Raw genomic sequence first — 17,281 nt, 5'->3', positions numbered from 1 at the left:
GACCTCATTTTCATGGTTCAGTGACCACTGGAAAAAAAAGTTCAGAATTTTTGTAATGTTGAATTCTCTCTTATTATAAGTAATTGTATAACTATATTTGGTATGTGCGTACCTTGCAAGGTTCTCATGCCTGTTAGACAGTTTTAACTTGACTTCAACCTCGTTTCATGGATCAGTGAACAAGGTTAAGTTTTGGTGGTCAAGTCCATATCTCAGATACTATAAGCAATAGTATATTCGGTGTATGAAAGTAAGGTGTACATGTCCAACTGGCAGGTGTCATCTGACCTTGACCTCATTTTCATGGTTCAGTGGTTATAGTTATGTTTTTGTGTTTTGGTCTGTTTTTCTCATACTTTATGCAATAGGTCTACTATATTTGTTGTATGTAATGATTGTAAGGTGTATATGTCTAGCAGGCAGATGTCATCTGACCTTGACCTCATTTTCATGGTTCAGTGGTCAAAGTTAAGTTTTTGAGTTTTGGTCTTTTTATCTACTTAATATTATATGCCAAAGGTCAAATATATTTGGTGGATGGAAATATTTATGATCTATATGTAAGTCCAGCAGGTTTTATTTGACCATGACCTCAATTTCACGGTTCATTGCACAGTGTTAAGTTTTTGTGTTTTGGTCTGTTTTTCTTTTAACTATAAGTAGTAGGTCAACTATATTTGTTGTATTGAAGCATTGTTAGCTGTGCATGTCTGCCTGGCATGGTTCATCTGACCTTGACCTCATTTTCATGGTTCATTGGTCTTTGTTTAGCTGTCTTGGTTAACGTTAAGTTTATGTGGCAGTTGTAATAAAGCTTTATACTTTGGACATAATATAAATAATAGGTGAAGAAGGAGAGACATTTCAGTGTGTGCACTCTTGTTGAAATCATATAAAAAAGGATAAAAATCATAACAGATACTTAAATAATGATTTAGACCAAATTTGGTTTAATATTGCATTCCACTCTGGTTCTCAAAAAGAAGACATTTGTATGTAGTTACCATAGGGTCCTATGTTAAACTAAGTCCCCCGCTGGTGGCCATCTTAGATGATGGATTGTCTACAAAGTAACAACACTTGGTCAGCATCTCATAAGAAACATTAATGCTGTTTGGTTTCATTTCATTCAGTGGTTCTCCCTAAAGAAAACATTTGTATCGATTCCCTTAAGGTCATATGTTACCTGGCAGACGGACATGTACACTTTACAATCATTCCAATTCAATGAATTCATCTATACACCAAATGTAGTGACCTTATAAGTCCCCTACTGACAAAGTTGAAGGGGACTTTTTGATTTGCACTCTGTCCATCTGTCTGTTCATCTGCCAGTCCAGCTAATCTGTTTTCCATACTTTTGTTTTTTTGTGCTTGAATATATTGATTTGATATTTGGTGTATTGTTTTATCATGATAAGTTACAGATCAAGTTCAAATTGTGTTTCTGTCTGATGATTTTGTGCAGAGTAATGGTCCTTGGACTTAGAAAATTCACTAAAATAATCCACTTTTTTTGTCATGCTTGAAGATATAGATTTGATCATTGGTATATACTTTTATCATGACAAATTACAGATCAAATTCTTTTTTTATTCTGGTCTATTGATTTTGTGCAGAGGTGTGGTCCTTGGACTTATAAAAATTTACTTTTCAAAATAATCAGTTTTCCACACTTTTTTTCCTCATGCTTGACTTGATGTTTGTTATTTATCGTCCTTCCCTAAGCCTATATCACCCTGCAGTGTTGCTCCGTAATTCCCGTATCAAGACTTCAAGTCAAGACCAGGCATTATCAGCGACGTCACAATGTGAGAGGAGAAGTTATCAGTGACGTCATAATGCAAGATAAGTTATAAAGCTTGCTTTCGTCAAGCGTAAAACTAACTTGAGGAGAAAAAAAAGACCAGTAATAGAACGATTAAATGATAATTGGGTTTTCAAGTACAGATATCGTAAAATTAAGAAATAATTCATGGGGGCTTGAATATATCGTTATTTTACCACGGGTTGGCCCTTTATGACAAATATTTTACCCTGAGCGATAGCGAGGGGTAAAATATCGGCATAAAGGGACAACCCGTGGTAAAATCTAGATATATTCAAGCCCCCATGAATTATTTCGATTCTAATAGGACAAATACGGCATTTTTTTTGGATCGAAGCGCTCTAGGTGGAGGCCATTATTTGCCGTTCCCATAAATTAACACACTTTTTGATTCGCGTAAAAGAACGGAGCAAACAGAATACGTGACTTGCTCAAACTATTCACAAAACTTATTTAGATAGATTTGGATGAATTTTAATGATAACTTACTTATATGTCTTCTATGTATATAAAAAAATGGGCTTATACCACATTTTAGCACCGCTTGTTTGCGTTTCCTTGTTGTGATGATTTTCGATATCAAAAGCTTGTATTTTCCCGTAAAATGCTTAAATTATAACGTCATCATTCTATGACGTCGGATACTTCATTCATAAAAAACATATGACGTGGGAGAACGATCGGAACAGCCAATGCAATAAATTCATATTTTACCAGGGGTGTGTACTTAAAGCGTTTGAAGGACGTCATGTTAGAATATCAGCCGCTCAACACAATGTGAACCTGTTGAGCTCGTTCGCTGCGCTACTCACCATAAAGGTTCACATTGTGGCTTGCTGCTGATATTTTACAATATCAATATGTAGAAAACCTAAAATCTATACATAGTTACACCATGACAAGTTATAGATCAAGTTAGCATTTTGCTCCAGTATAATAAAAATAAAAATGATCAAGTGACACAATTTTTATTTATCAGTTCACTTTTTAATGAAAGGGAGACAAACACAACACATATAGTAACACTCATTCTTTTCCTGTATATTGTTCAACAGAAATACACTTACATGACAATAAATAAAGGCAATAAATATATTTGTTCTATGGATCTATTCTTATGAAAATTTTTATTATCTTTTATTTTCTGTTCAACATACCAATTGAATTTTGATGGATAACAAAAGTTCAATAATCACAGATTTCCAGTTCAACTATGCACAAAGTAACATGTTTAAAGCACCACTAAGCATGCTTAAATTTTACCAATCGATTAAATACGAATGGATGTCTATTAATTGATTTTTTTGCAAATTCATCATATTTTGTACAATTATCTAATTATTCATATAAATTATTGTAACATGGGATTTTTAATGTTATATGGTAATTTTTATGAATAATGTCTTTAATTTGAATCTTTATTAGTCAAATTTTGATTGGAGAACACTATCTCCATCTTGTCCAACCATATCTGTTCTATCACCTGTAGCAATTACACTAGCAGTTTTGCAGATCAACAACAAAAGCACTTGTGGTAAGTTATGAATGGTATATTATGTATTGAATCTGAGTCTTTACCAGTCAAGATATCTGACTGGAGGACACTATCTCAAAATAAACAATCAGATCTGTTATACCATCCTTAACACCAAACTAGAAGGTTGCATATGACTGAGATTTTTTAATGTTATGTTATGTTATAAATGGTATATAATGTCTTGAATCTGAGTCTTTATCAGACAAGATATCTGATTGGAGTACACTATCTCCATATTGACCAATCAGATCTGTTCTATCACCATTAACACTTAGACTAGATGTCTGCAGATCCTCATCAAAAGCACTTTTATCATTAAAGCTATACATATTATCTTCAGAGCTATCATCAAGTTTACAACTGATCGTTAATTGACATTTCTCATCAATATCGTTCATGTATCTAACTAAAGAATCACATTGAAGATCATCGTCTTTATTTTTAATCTTTATATCATCGTTTTTTTGTCGTCTTTTATATTCTCTGTCCCTTAGTCTTTCTTTTTCCCGTAAAGAGGCATTTGTTAGTCTCGACAAACGTCTTCTTTCTCTGTCTTTTTTTCTTTCCAATTCTCTGTAAGCTGGATCCTTCCTTTTATCTTGCATACTTTTCCTTACTTTCCCTCTTTCTTTCTCCCTATAAAGAATAAATTGTTTGTAAAATTGCAAAAAGGCCATGTTAGCACCATACTGTAAATTCAGAAATTATTGAGTGCATTTATTATTGCGATTTTTGAAATTACTGTCACCTTAATTGTTGAATGAATTAAGCAAGCACTATGAAAAATGATGAATGCCTCAATTGTTGAATAAATTAAACAAAACACTACAAAACTGAAACTGGTGGATAGAACTTAGTCTCATTGGCAATAAAACAACATCTCCTCATCATTATAATGTGTACAAAGTTTCAAGATGAGGTGATCAAAAAGTTGAAACTGTGTAAAACTACCGGTATGTAAAACCAAATTTTTAACCTAATGAGGAACAAAAGAACAGATGGGAGAATAGATGCATTGGCTGAAAAACACTTATATCCACTTACAATTGTAGACAGGGCATACAAATCTGTTTTTAACAGTGTTGCATTGAAATCAATATTGAAACAAAATTAAAGGACTTTGTGCCTTGTACCTGAAAACTGTATTCTGTCTCTGTGCCCTTTTTATCAATCTGCTCCTTTCTCGTGCTGAGAGCTCTTTCAAGGATAAAGTACAATCTTCCTCTTGAAAGGAAATGGGAATGGCATTCTGGGTAGAGTCTGGTGTCAAGGCAACATATGTTAAACTTTCATCTTCAATATGATTGGCTGCCATGGTTACAGCATCTTCTGTTGATTCTGGCACTATAGCAACGAAGGATGTCTTGTTACTGTCTCCATTGCTGAAATAAAATTGTAAAAAAAGTCAAGGAAAGAAAACTGCCTCTAAAAAAATTAAATACATACATTACACAGTTTTGTGCCTATCCCAAGTCAAGAACCTCTGGCTTTGGTGAGTCTAGCTTTTAGTCTGTCATGTTTTTTTTAAATTTTGGTTCATTTATATGTTTCACAGTTTAGTTTCGATGTCTATTATACCCTAACCATGCTAAATACATGTAGTATACATTTTTGGTTAGGGACTAGATGGAGTCTGCTAACCATGCTTACTGTGCAGTATTTTCTTGATGCGTTGAAAAACCTGTTTCCATTCTCAATATTACATGTACCCGTATATGTACTATATTATAGTTTCACATCAAAATGAACATATTTTTAGTATGAATACAGTATCAGGCAGGCTCTTTGAAATTCCTTTACATAGTTAAGTTCTTTAAATATAATTATTATCTAACATCTACATGTACATAGAGTTCTTGTCAACAGTTAAACATGTTATATTGATACTATTTCATGTATTTAGTAAAGTTTTATCTTTTGAAAAAAAAAAGAAATTGGGTAATTCTGTTTCACTTTTTCCCACATTGTTCAACTATTGGTAGTAATAAACAGCACATTTGTAAAAGAACCCAGGACTTGTGAAAGTAAATTATCAAAGCTCAACAATCATGACAATCAACAACTAACATCAAGTGCACGACTTTAAGCTACCAAATATATATTGCAGAAAAGACTTACACTTCTGATTCATTTTTTGACAAAACATAAATAATATGAGGCTGAGATTCCATTTCTGATCCTTCACCTTGCATGGAAAGGATTTTTTCAAGGTCAACTTCACTAACAGAATCTGTTGGTATGGTGATGACCTGTCCAAGGTCATCTTCATTTTTTACCGCATATTCAGATGATACAGTGACGAAATGTCCAGAGTCGTTTCCATTTGTATTTGCATATTCTGTTGGCATGGTGATGACCTGTTGACCTTCACCTTCTGTTAAAGAGGTATATTCTGTTGGTATGGTGATGACATGCCCTTCATTCCCATCCATATATTGTAACATATCCATAGGAATTGTTATGACTTGTGTACCAATGTCATCAATGTCTGCAGGCAAAATGACCTTATGTTTAAGGTCATTGTCTGATATTGCCATGGCAACAGTATTTTCATTGTCATCAATTGTGTTTTCTGTTGGCAAAGTTATAGAATGTTGCTCAATTTCTCCATCTGTTGTTGCTATGACAACAGCACCTTCAGGAATAGAATTAACATCAACATCAGACATAATGGAAATGTCTGACTGTGATTCACATGAATTTACACTTATATCAGGTAAAATATTATGCTGTGCTTCTCCAGAAATTAGATAAGTTACATGTGTTACCTGACCTATTCCTACAAAAAAAGAGACAGCCATCAGTTTTTTTCAAATTAATTATCATGATTTACTCGTCCTAGATACATTGTACCAAGATTGAAATTTTGCACACCAGCAATGCTCTAAAAAAAGAAATTTAAAAATACAGATATTTTGTAAGAAGTTATAAAAGCGTTTAAAGCCTATATTTATTTATTGTCAAGATAATCCATATATGATTTAAGCATTATATTCAGCTGCTCTATGTCAATGATGGCTGCATTTTTGTACAAAAAAATCTGACAGGGAGAGGGAGTAAATTATTTGAGGTATGCATTGTTTTAAAATTTCTTTAGATTCCATTTTTATGAATACATGTATAAACATTTACAAAATTGTGTAGTCATTGTTTATAACTTGTCTTTCAGTGTTTATAGCCATGATAGCAAGATAATATACATATATACATGATATATATGCAAATTAAGAAAAAAAAGAAGAATGTGTCTGAGGACTCTTTCCACACACACTTAAAAGTGACTATAGACTATTTATCATGTTTACCAGAATGGAAATTTTCTGTTGTGGAATTGCTTTCTTCACCATTAACATGATTAACATGATTAATACTGTTCATAATATTTGAGCTGTCCCCAGTGGTATTAACTATTAAATGATTCTCATTTCCATCCATTCTGAAAATTAAAATTAGAAACAATATACAATTGTCATAAATTCGCTTCATTGAACATGTTGAAGATGGCTTTAAAAAATTACAATGTAGATAAAAGTGCAATTTGTTATTTTAAAAGTTATCTGAAATGTCTAGCTTTCGGATACATGTGTAATATTTAAACAAATTAATTGATTGTGCCACAATACTTTCCAAGTCAGAAGCCTGTACTTCAGTGGTTGTTGTTTGTTACCCTACATGTACATGTATAATTTTGTATATTACATATCATATATATATAGATATAGGAAGATGTGATGTGAGTGCCAATGAGACAACTCTCAATCCAAATAACAATTTGAAAAAGTAAACCATTATAGGTCAATGTACAGTCTTTAACACAGAGCCTTGGCTCACACCAAACAACAATCTATAAAGGTCCTCAAAATTACTAGTTCAAATGGGAAAACCATCTATATAAAAAAACGAGAAACAAGAAACATATTTATATTTGTTTGAACATGTTAACGTTTTGCAGGTTTTGTACATAAATCAGACTGTTGTTTTTCTTATTTCATTTGTTTTCCATTTTGTTATGTCAAGCTTAGTATAAATATAAAATATAAGAAAAAACAGAAGATGTGGTATGATTGCCAATGAGACAACTTGAGCTCTCCACAACAGACCAAATGACACAGAAATTAACAACTATAGGTCACCTTTTAAAGCCTGAAAAGTGGTATGAGTTTGACTCATCATTGAGGATTATTTGAAGGGTCTAACATTTTAAACATTTACTTCATTTGTTCTCTGGTCATGCCGGTGGATAGATGTCTCGTTGAAAATCAGAGGGATTCATACATCTCCTTATTCTATGTTTTGAAAAATTTCAGGCATAAAATTTCAAAATAGGAGATACTGTTACATCTACAATCTAGGTTGATTGTATTTGTTTATTCAACATGTTTTTAAAACAGCTGGAAAAATATGAGTAATGGGGGTACCTTCATGCTGAATAATGGTAAAAATTCTTGCTAAATGTCAGAATTTTTTTTTTTATATAAATAAGGCCGTTAGTTTTTTCGTTTGAATTGTCTTGAATTAGTCTTCAGGGCCTTTTATAGCTGACTATCTGGTATGGGATTTGCTCATTGTTGAAGGCCGTACAGTGACCTATAACGGTTAACTTCTGTGTCATTTTGGTCTCTGGTGGAGAGTTGTCTCACTGTCAAGCATACCACGCACATCTTCTTTTTTTATATTAACGGTAATTTTTGGTGTACAACGATAAAATGTGCGCTTTCTTAAAAATTATTAAACTTCGAACGATTTTGAGGGTACAATATTTTTTTTCCAAGCATAATAGTAACAATTATTATTTCATATGTATGTCAGAACTCTGACAAATCACAATAAGGATATTTTGACAAATCAACTGTAGCAAAAATGACCGTTTGACAACTGTCGATAAACATGATAAAGGGCATAAACTTATTTACACTTTTTGTATTTAGCTGTGTTTTGCTTACGAATGACCATTTTGACATCAAGCAACAATCACTTTTTAATTGTGATGTCAAATGTTTTGAATTATGATGTCAAAGTTTCTGGGGACCTGTGTGATTTTTTGTAATGATATACAAATTTGTATAAAAGTGTAAATATGTCTATTACTACATGTACCCTCATTACATTTTGTAATACTCAGCAAGGGTTGTTTTTCAGATTTAAATTATACATGTACCATTAGGTTTTAAGGTTTTAAAATAGTTATATGGGGACAAGTCCCCTATTACAGTCATACAGTAGGAAATTTAATAAAAAAAAATTAAAAAAAATAAGGGAAAATTTCCCGAATTTTTCAATGTACAAATGAACTCAAAATCGTTCCAAATTTTTTTAGTCATGTTTTAGTATTTCTGGATCTGCGCAAAAATCTACTTCCGTTTCTGGTCTTGTTTGCATGAGACTTTGAATAAAATGTACATACATCAATAAAAATTCATTTAAAAAAATTGTTCGTTATAAAATATACATAACCTAATGACAGCGTTTCTTTGTTTACATTGAATATGACGTCATAACTTAAATAACGTCACAACTAAATCCCTAACAACAGAATTAAAATCAGAAACGTTATGGTATTACCGTTTCTCTATTTAACATGTTTGATTTAATAAAAAACCAAACATATAGTGGGTCTCATTGGGGTCTAAGCGTGACGCGGGATTGCCGATTTTTGTAAGCGTGACACATGAAAGTCAAAATTATTGTGTCGTGAAAACGGGAAATGAGGTCTTGTGGGACCCTGAAAATGACAAAAAAATGAAAATTGCTTACGTATATAGTGTAAGCGTGATAAGGGAATCTGACAAAAAAGTAAGCGGGATCCAGGATCGGAACCCCCCATATAGACCTCGTCCCCATTCACAGGTAATGCCTGCCTCATATGTTAGAAATAGATTTTAGGATTAAGGCTAGCCTAGTGTCGTGTAGGGGTAAGGGTATTTAGAGACATTGTCATTTGGAAATAGGGGTACATCACTACATGATCTTAGGTGCTCTGAAAGGGTAGGAAGATCGTGCTCCAAATTTGACACACGTACGACTGATCAAATAGGGTAAAACATTTTGAGAAAATTTATATCCTGAAAAAAACTTTGGAGGGAATACATGTACTTTGTATTCATTGTAAAAGTGAGCAAAATGACCCATACTTTGTATCAGAGAAAATGAGAGAAAATTCTTGCCGGAAGTACTGTCGAGATAGTAAACTCCGGACACGTTACGGAAAATGGCTGTCTCACGAGAGGAGGCGAGACTTTGAGTTTGATCCTGATATTTTGCAGAAATGAAACGTAGCTGACGATAAATCTTTATATGTTCCATGTATGTCAGTTGAGAAAGTAGTAATGACTCACTTTGTTGAGTTTTGAACTTGTAGAATAATCAGATAAAACCCCTGTTCTCTGACAAAATCAGACATGTCAAATGAGACATTTGTCAAATTTTATAGGTGGAAATCAAACAAATTATATCCAAAGTTATTATTAATTTCACTTTGATGTATATAGATACAATGTAGATCTGCTTACCAACCTTTAAAACCCATACCTGCTCCATATCCTTCTGATAATACCTGCTCGGTGTCTATGAATATATCCAGTTGTTCCGGACCTAAACCGATTTAGCCCCAAGTCAATCCAGCCCAAAGTCGATCCGGCCCATGTCGATATTGCCCCATAATAAAATATGAATAAACTATCTTCACTATGCAATCCTTTATTCTGTTTTCCATTAAGATCATACCTGCCAACTGTCACTTTTTGCGTTGGATTTCTCCGATGAAAGCTCCCAAATGGATATTTTAAAAGAGCAATTTTGTCCAAAGTTTTAAACAATAGAGTTAATTTTACAATGTCTATATGCTTTAAAAAGTATGAATAAGCCAAAAACAATAATAAGGTACATGTACGTGTGAAGACCCTCTTGACGTTTTTTAGGACTGTAAGAGCCATCTTGCATGTAAAACACCCATGAACATTTTGAAAAGTTGGCAGGTACATGTATGCACATGATGTAAGATCTTTCTTTAACAAATGAATTCAGAGGGGATATTGGGGTAAACATAACATGATATATATTGTATTGTGCAAGGAGAAAATTGTTCATGATAATTTATTAAATTAATGAGGACCTGTCTGTACGTTTTAACCTATGGATCAGTTTTGAAAAAGAGATGAATGTGCAAAGGCATAAGGCAGCACTCGCACCCTCAAAGTGGAAAGGGATTAATATAAGTTGCAAAACTTGTTTCCCAATCCACTATAGTATAAATCAGGGTTTTAGCTAGGATTTTGAGGGCTTTAGTCACTTTTGCGCGTGATAAAAATCAGCCTCATTTTTTATAATAGCAGCTTATTTTTTATAATAGCAAGGGGTCTAGGATGTTTATCAAACTAGCTATACATATATGTCCAAGTCCTTCAAGGACTAGTCTAGGATCTTTGAAGACTTTTAGGATTGCTAATGTCATGAATGTAGGCAGTTATTGGCAATATTGAATAGAATATGCATCTATACTTAATGTGACTATTCTAATGACTGTAGACTGTAGATAACGTTTACTTTCGATTTTTAAACAAAATGAAATGAAAACGGGAAGTGACAATTGAATAATAATTTCAGAATAAAACCGGATTCATCTACGAACTTTTACGCATGCGCAATACATAGAACAGGAAGCACCTGTTTGCAAGTGAAAATATTTACGTTTTGAATAAAGTTCATTCTTTTTAATCGAAGTTGTCGAAAGTTTTTGATGAATATTTATAAAAAGAAGACGAAAATAGGTTAAAATGACGAAACCACGACAAACAAACTGCAAATAATGATCGTAAGGGAACTATTGAAATTAAAAAATAAAGTTGAAATGTCCGGGAAGATTATCAATTTTGTTCAAATGACGAAAATACAATGAAATACGACAGAATTGTGACAAATAATTAAAATGTAATGCTGACTGACTGATTTAACTTGAATAGATTATCGTGATGGTCATTAATGAGGTTTTATAATAATAATTAAGGGATTAGTGACCCATCTGATTGGCGATAGGCGGATTACTTGTCATCACAAATTTTAACACCTTTGGTAAAAGTTAATTACCTGAGGGTCATAAACTTGTCAGAAACATAAAGACAGGTAGAATTCAAGTAATTTGATGTGTAAATATTTTTACACTTTCCAAATTTAAGTGACGAAATTGATATGAAATATTTTCGTCATTTCGAAAACCTTTTCGTAAAATACGAAAGTGACGAGCGCTAGCTAAATCACTGGTATAAATAAATATATTTAAACATTAAAGGGGAGGTGGCACACATATTTTGAATAAGTTGTTCAGAGTTGATACCACTCTGATGCATTATCAATGATAGAGGTCAGATTCTTTTCAATCATCATTTAAAATTAGGAAATTTAGTATGATTGCCATGAATAAAACATGTAAAACATTATGTATACCATCCTCCAGAGTTCAAATGATTTATATGTTAATAATGATAGGTCACTGTTTGACAACATGAGCAAGCTATAAAGAGGAACAGAGATGACAAAATTAAAAAAAATCAAGTTATGAAAATAACTGCCTGATTTGTGGTAAAAATACTAAACTAAAGAAAACACTTTTGATATATATAAATAACAGTTCTTAGGATAGAAAAAAAAATCAAATTAAGACATAAATTGACCAATGAGATAACTTAAGAATTTCAGTGGTCATGGACAAAAATTATTTTACTTGTAAAGTTATCTAAGGACAGAAGAAAGATAAGGGGAGATAATTCCAACTTTTAATTTAAGAAAAAGAGGCAAATATTATCACAAATAATAGAAATAAAAATTCCATATTTTTTATTATTACAAATTGAGCACTTATCTTGGTCAATTAAACATCAACATGATTTACATGATTTGTGTGAATGGTTTAAAGTATAATTATGATTCAATGTGTAAAAACAGTATGAGAAAGAATTGAAGTATCCCTGCCTCATCAAAAACAATTTATGGCACTCATGCCAATGTATGGCTTGAACTATATAGTTTTAAAAAAAATGGATGATACATATTTTATTCATAATTAACATGTACATTTACCATGTTTACACATGATGTGTCTGTGAAATTACAGATTATTTTCAATGAGTTATTTTTTTTTCATGATGATGAAATTTTGATATACAATATATATATGTAATTTTTTCATGATAATGAAATTTTGATATGTAAATTTTAACTGATGATGAATTTTCTTTGTTTTAGATAAGATGACCCCTTAATTTTCAACATGAGTCTCATCATTGATTATGGTCAACTAGCAGAAGATCATCAAAGCTTACTGGTACTGGTTAACCAGACTGGTACCTTACTTAATAATAAGACATTTAACAGAGCTTGGGAAAGGATACACAATTGTAATTGTATTGGGATACCAGGACAAAAAAGAAAAGCATGGGTTAGGTACAAAAGGTTTTACCCCAAAGAAAATAATGAATGGGGTGATTTTCAAGCTCATAGAAAAGTTCTTGGACTTGTTTCAGTCGGTGAATGCTCAAATATTCAAGAATTTGAAGATTTATTTGACTGTTACAAAAAAGTAAAGGAGGAATATTCCGATACTCTGTTTAATTCAAGATTAATTATTTTTGGAATGAACCGTGATGGTTCTCCTTTGTCGGAAGAAGATAAAAGAAAATTTTTAAAAAGTGGTAAAACTTCACCTGTGCATAGTGAAGATAGTGGCGTAACTTCTGATCTCAGTCCTACAGAAGTTTGTGGTGAAGTAGACTCTACCAAAGACAATAAGATTCAAAATGATCCAGAAATAAGTGGCAGACCACATAGTAATAGTTTAACCAAAGAAAGTACTGGAGCTGAAGTCGTTTTCTTCCCATGCATTGATGAATGTCCAGATTTAGAAGAGAAATTAAAGGAATTCATTTCTTCCATATTTTTTGTTTTGGATGGTAAGCGTTTGGACAGGTCATTTGAAAGAGCTGATAGAATGCAGCTTATTTGTGCTCCATTTGAGAAAAAAGACTATGTTGGTCTGGATACTGATACAAAGTAAGTTATCTCCCCTTAAGATGCTTTTATACAGTATAAATTGTCTCCCCTTAAGATACTGACTCAAGTATGTTTTATAAATGATCTCCCCATAACTAGCTGATTCAAAGTAAGTTATCTCCCCTAAAGATACTGAATCAAAGTAAATTGTCTCCCCTCAAAAAAAAAAAAGGTAAATTATCTCCCGTCGAGATACAAATACAAAGTTAGTTGGTTGTTTCTTAAGATACTCATTTTAAAGTAAAGTTTCTAAACTCAAGAAACTTGTTTAATGTAAATTTTTACCTCAAGATACTGATTCAAAGTGAGTTAATTCACCACAAGATACTGATTCAAAGTGAGTTATTTCCCCACAAGATACTGATTCTAAGAAAGTTATCCCCCCCCCCCCCCCCCCAAGATACATGTAAATATTAAAATTATGTTAAATCTCCACTTAAATTCTTTCAATATAAGTTATCTCCCATAAACATGATAAAGTTGATGATTTAAAGTACTAAGTAATATATTTCCCTTAAAGATACTAAATTACAAAGTAAGTTCTTTCCCATTAGGTTACTAATACAAAAAATAACTAAGGAATTTAATTCCCACAAGACACTCATATAAAGTAATTTATATATAATATGTAAGATATTTAGAAAAATTGATTCCATGTTTTGCAGATCATTTAGAAAGAAATGCCAGGGTCGTCTACGTAAACATTTAGCAGACCTATGTTTACAAGCAGGTATATCGGGGGAGGCTATTCTACATTATGAGACAGCTATTGATATCCTGAAACCAGTGAATGATTGGCTGTGGATTGGTGGTAAGTTAAAACAGATTAATACATTATGAAGTAAGGCTTTTACACATTTAAAGAAAACCTCTTTCTATAAGTATAATCTATTTAAAAGGCAGTAAAGTTCCCACTCTTTAAAGCAAATTTGACCTATGATGGATTTGGCTTTTCTTCTTGTATTAAAGTAAGGAGAGTTTGACATCCTATGTCAATTAGAATTTCCCAAATTTTCTGGAAATACTTTCCTCAAAAGAATTTTCTTAAGACAAGGTTTATTATTAATTGTTTGTTTATATTTTCAGCATGTTTTGAAGGGTTGTGTTCAGCCTCCGTAATACTAGTCTATCCACGAGTGAAGAGTCAGACATTGAGGCGTGTGGAATCTATGTCTGTCAAACCAGGTTCTTCAATGGGGAAGGAGACAAAAAACAGGGCAGGTGTGTCTTTAGTTTGCATTAAAAAAAAAAACTGTGTCAAAAAATATTCGCCAACTAAAAGTGTCAAGATGGACACTAGTGTTTCATTAAGGTGGTACCTAACACTACAGGGAGATAACTCTGTAAAATCAGCTAAATATTTTAATTACGTTGTGTAATTAAGGGAATATTAAGCTTCCCAATGATCAAAATTAGTGTTTATCAAACTGCTATATAACCAGTGTAATTTTTCTGATAAATTGGTTGGTTCAAATTTTTTGAATTTTTTATATTTTTGTCGAAGGGTGAAAATCTTATGAAAATTAAACGAGCCAAATAAATTTTAATCAAGGTGTTGAGTACCACCTTAATTTAAAATTCCTCATTCTCAACAATGTTTGAATAGGTATTAAATTTTGAAAAGTGACTAGTTTGGTTACTTATGCCTGTTTACAGTGTTGCAGTTATCAAAGTATTGAACCATATACAACCAAATGCTTATAAGATTGAGATGCAGCTAGCATGATCAAAGAGGGGCAAAAGATACCAAAGGGACATACAAACTCATAGATTGAAAAATAAACTGACAATGCAATGGCCATGATGGCTAAAAATGAAAAAGACAAAAAGACAAATAAAAGAACACATGATACAACACAGAAAACTAAAGACTAAGCAACACAAACCCAACCAAAAACTGGTGATGAGCTCATGTACTCTGGAAGAGTAAGCAGATCCTGCTCCACATGCCACACTCCTCATGCTGCTCATGTTATTACAAATCTGGTATAACATGTCTAATTCAGTAGGTCACATTTGGGAAAGGGAAATGTACTGTAGTTAGGACATAAGAAACATATATCTGATATCATCTGTGAAACAGATAAATTTGACAGTTGTGTAGATGCTAGTCTATATATACAGAACAAGTAACTCCAGGCCTATGAGAGTTTATTCTGGCATTCAAAAAAGCTGACAATCTGAAATTTGAATATGAACTTTACATTTGTACATTAGTTGGAAATCTTTCAACAGTATCATATAAAATATGACTGTAATTCTATCATTGTCTATCAAGTGAACCAACACCTGGAGTGGTGATTGTGTGGTAGGGTAAAAACGAGTGGATATCGCTAATAATCTAAAAATAAATAAGATTATGTCGCCACAAAAGACAACAACACTCAAATTTGCATTGCATGGTATTGGTTTATAAGTTGTAGCAACACATAAATTATGAATGTAACCTGTACATTTTTTGTAGGGAGTTTAAAGCACAATTTGACTACCAATGGTTTACAGGAATTAGCTGACCCTGTAGCCAAGACTGCACTTAATCCAGCTGATATCATTGATAAGTACAGAGAATGCATACTTAATTATAGCAAGGTAGGTGTCCCAATCAACCTACTGATATCATTGATAAATACAGAGAATGAATACTTAATTATAGCAAGGTAAAGTTTTAATTTTGAAAAAGTTGTAAGATACCAAAGGTAGTCTTCACGATGAACTGTTAAATCTACAGGTCCAGAGCTCAATTTTTGAAAGATTTTAGTTAGATTCTGTTGGCCTGTAGATAAATTTTTACAGACTCGAGAGCAATTTTACAAGCCTTGGCTGTCTGGGCTGCCACTCAGTGTGAAGACTGCAAAGGAACACTAAAAAAAAGTGAAAATGCTTTTGAAAATAAGAAAAGGACAAAAAAACCAAACAGACAGTAGAACACAAAATGCATGAAATGAAAAAAAAAAAGAAATATCTGCTAATATCAGCCATGGAAACAGTATTTAGATATAAAGATAGGAAGATGTGGTTTGAATGCCAATGAGACAACTCTCCACCAGAGACAAAATGTTCAAGAATTTTGCAACTATAGACATGATAAATCACTGTTTTACCTTTAACAATGAGCAAACTTCATACTGTGTAGCTAGCTATGAAAAGCCCTGAAATGATGAAAGGGTGGTTTTAAAAAATACTGTGGATTCATTTATTTTCATGGGTATCAATTTTCAGGGATTGAGGAACACTCATATTTTTCAAGTATATTTGATTTTGTAGTTTTCCGAAATTCTACATACTTTGATGGAGAGTTGTTCCATTGGCACTCATACCACATCTTTACATATAGAATTACAAACCTTTTATAAATTTGTAAAAAAATGAAAGGATAATTAAACCTGTTTAGATATCAACAAGATACATATTTATCCACTGATCCGCCGTTTAACTCTGAACCGCTGGTTAAATCTGAACCGCTGGTTAACTCAACTGCCAGTTAAATCTCAACCGCTGGTTAACTCAACCGCCAATTACCATATCTATATAAATAGGGTACAAACATTAATCCACTATTCTGCCTCTGATGAAGGTCCTTTTTGGACCGAAACCGGTCAGGCTATAAAACATCACCAGGCGCTGTTAATTATGTGTAGTATAGTTTTATGCTTTTACATTTTTTCTCACTGATACACATAGTTAATATGGTTTCTACTAACGAAAGCTCCATTTGGAGTTAATGTGTTTAGAGACTACTTATGTCAGTATACCTTTCCTATATTGCCTATTATAGATTTGTACATTATTGAACATTTAAATTTGTGGTTTCATTCTGCCTTCAAAATCCCAAGAATAATGATGAATCAGCAATAATTATTTTATTTTATTTTGTA

The 17,281-nt window shown here is 32.5% G+C and overlaps 2 protein-coding genes across 2 annotated transcripts in view; one reads left to right on the top strand and one right to left on the bottom strand.

The window, feature by feature from the left end:
• Window positions 1-2,780: 2,780 nt before the first annotated feature.
• On the bottom strand, window positions 2,781-9,552 carry LOC134691072 (uncharacterized). The gene is made up of 5 exons (XM_063551268.1): window positions 9,497-9,552; window positions 6,671-6,801; window positions 5,484-6,144; window positions 4,499-4,747; window positions 2,781-4,001 (listed from the first exon to the last, which is right to left on the bottom strand). Exons 2-5 carry the CDS (start codon window positions 6,798-6,800, stop codon window positions 3,521-3,523), a joined length of 1,521 nt encoding a protein of 506 aa, XP_063407338.1. The 5' UTR covers window position 6,801; window positions 9,497-9,552; the 3' UTR covers window positions 2,781-3,520.
• Window positions 9,553-9,569: 17 nt separating this feature from the next.
• LOC134691070 (trafficking protein particle complex subunit 9-like) overlaps window positions 9,570-17,281 on the top strand; it is a 44,874-nt gene continuing 37,162 nt past the window's right edge. The window contains exons 1-5 of the mRNA XM_063551267.1: window positions 9,570-9,668; window positions 12,603-13,406; window positions 14,072-14,217; window positions 14,493-14,627; window positions 15,871-15,995. Coding sequence (XP_063407337.1) covers window positions 12,628-13,406; window positions 14,072-14,217; window positions 14,493-14,627; window positions 15,871-15,995 — 1,185 coding nt within the window. The 5' untranslated portion in view covers window positions 9,570-9,668; window positions 12,603-12,627. The remainder of the gene's footprint in view (window positions 9,669-12,602; window positions 13,407-14,071; window positions 14,218-14,492; window positions 14,628-15,870; window positions 15,996-17,281) is intronic.

The sequence above is a fragment of the Mytilus trossulus genome, chromosome 11 (genome assembly GCF_036588685.1).
Source record: "Mytilus trossulus isolate FHL-02 chromosome 11, PNRI_Mtr1.1.1.hap1, whole genome shotgun sequence".
Taxonomy (NCBI): Eukaryota; Metazoa; Mollusca; class Bivalvia; order Mytilida; family Mytilidae; genus Mytilus; species Mytilus trossulus.
The sequence above is the reverse complement of the archived record's forward strand: the minus strand, read 5'-3'. Positions and strand labels throughout refer to the sequence as shown.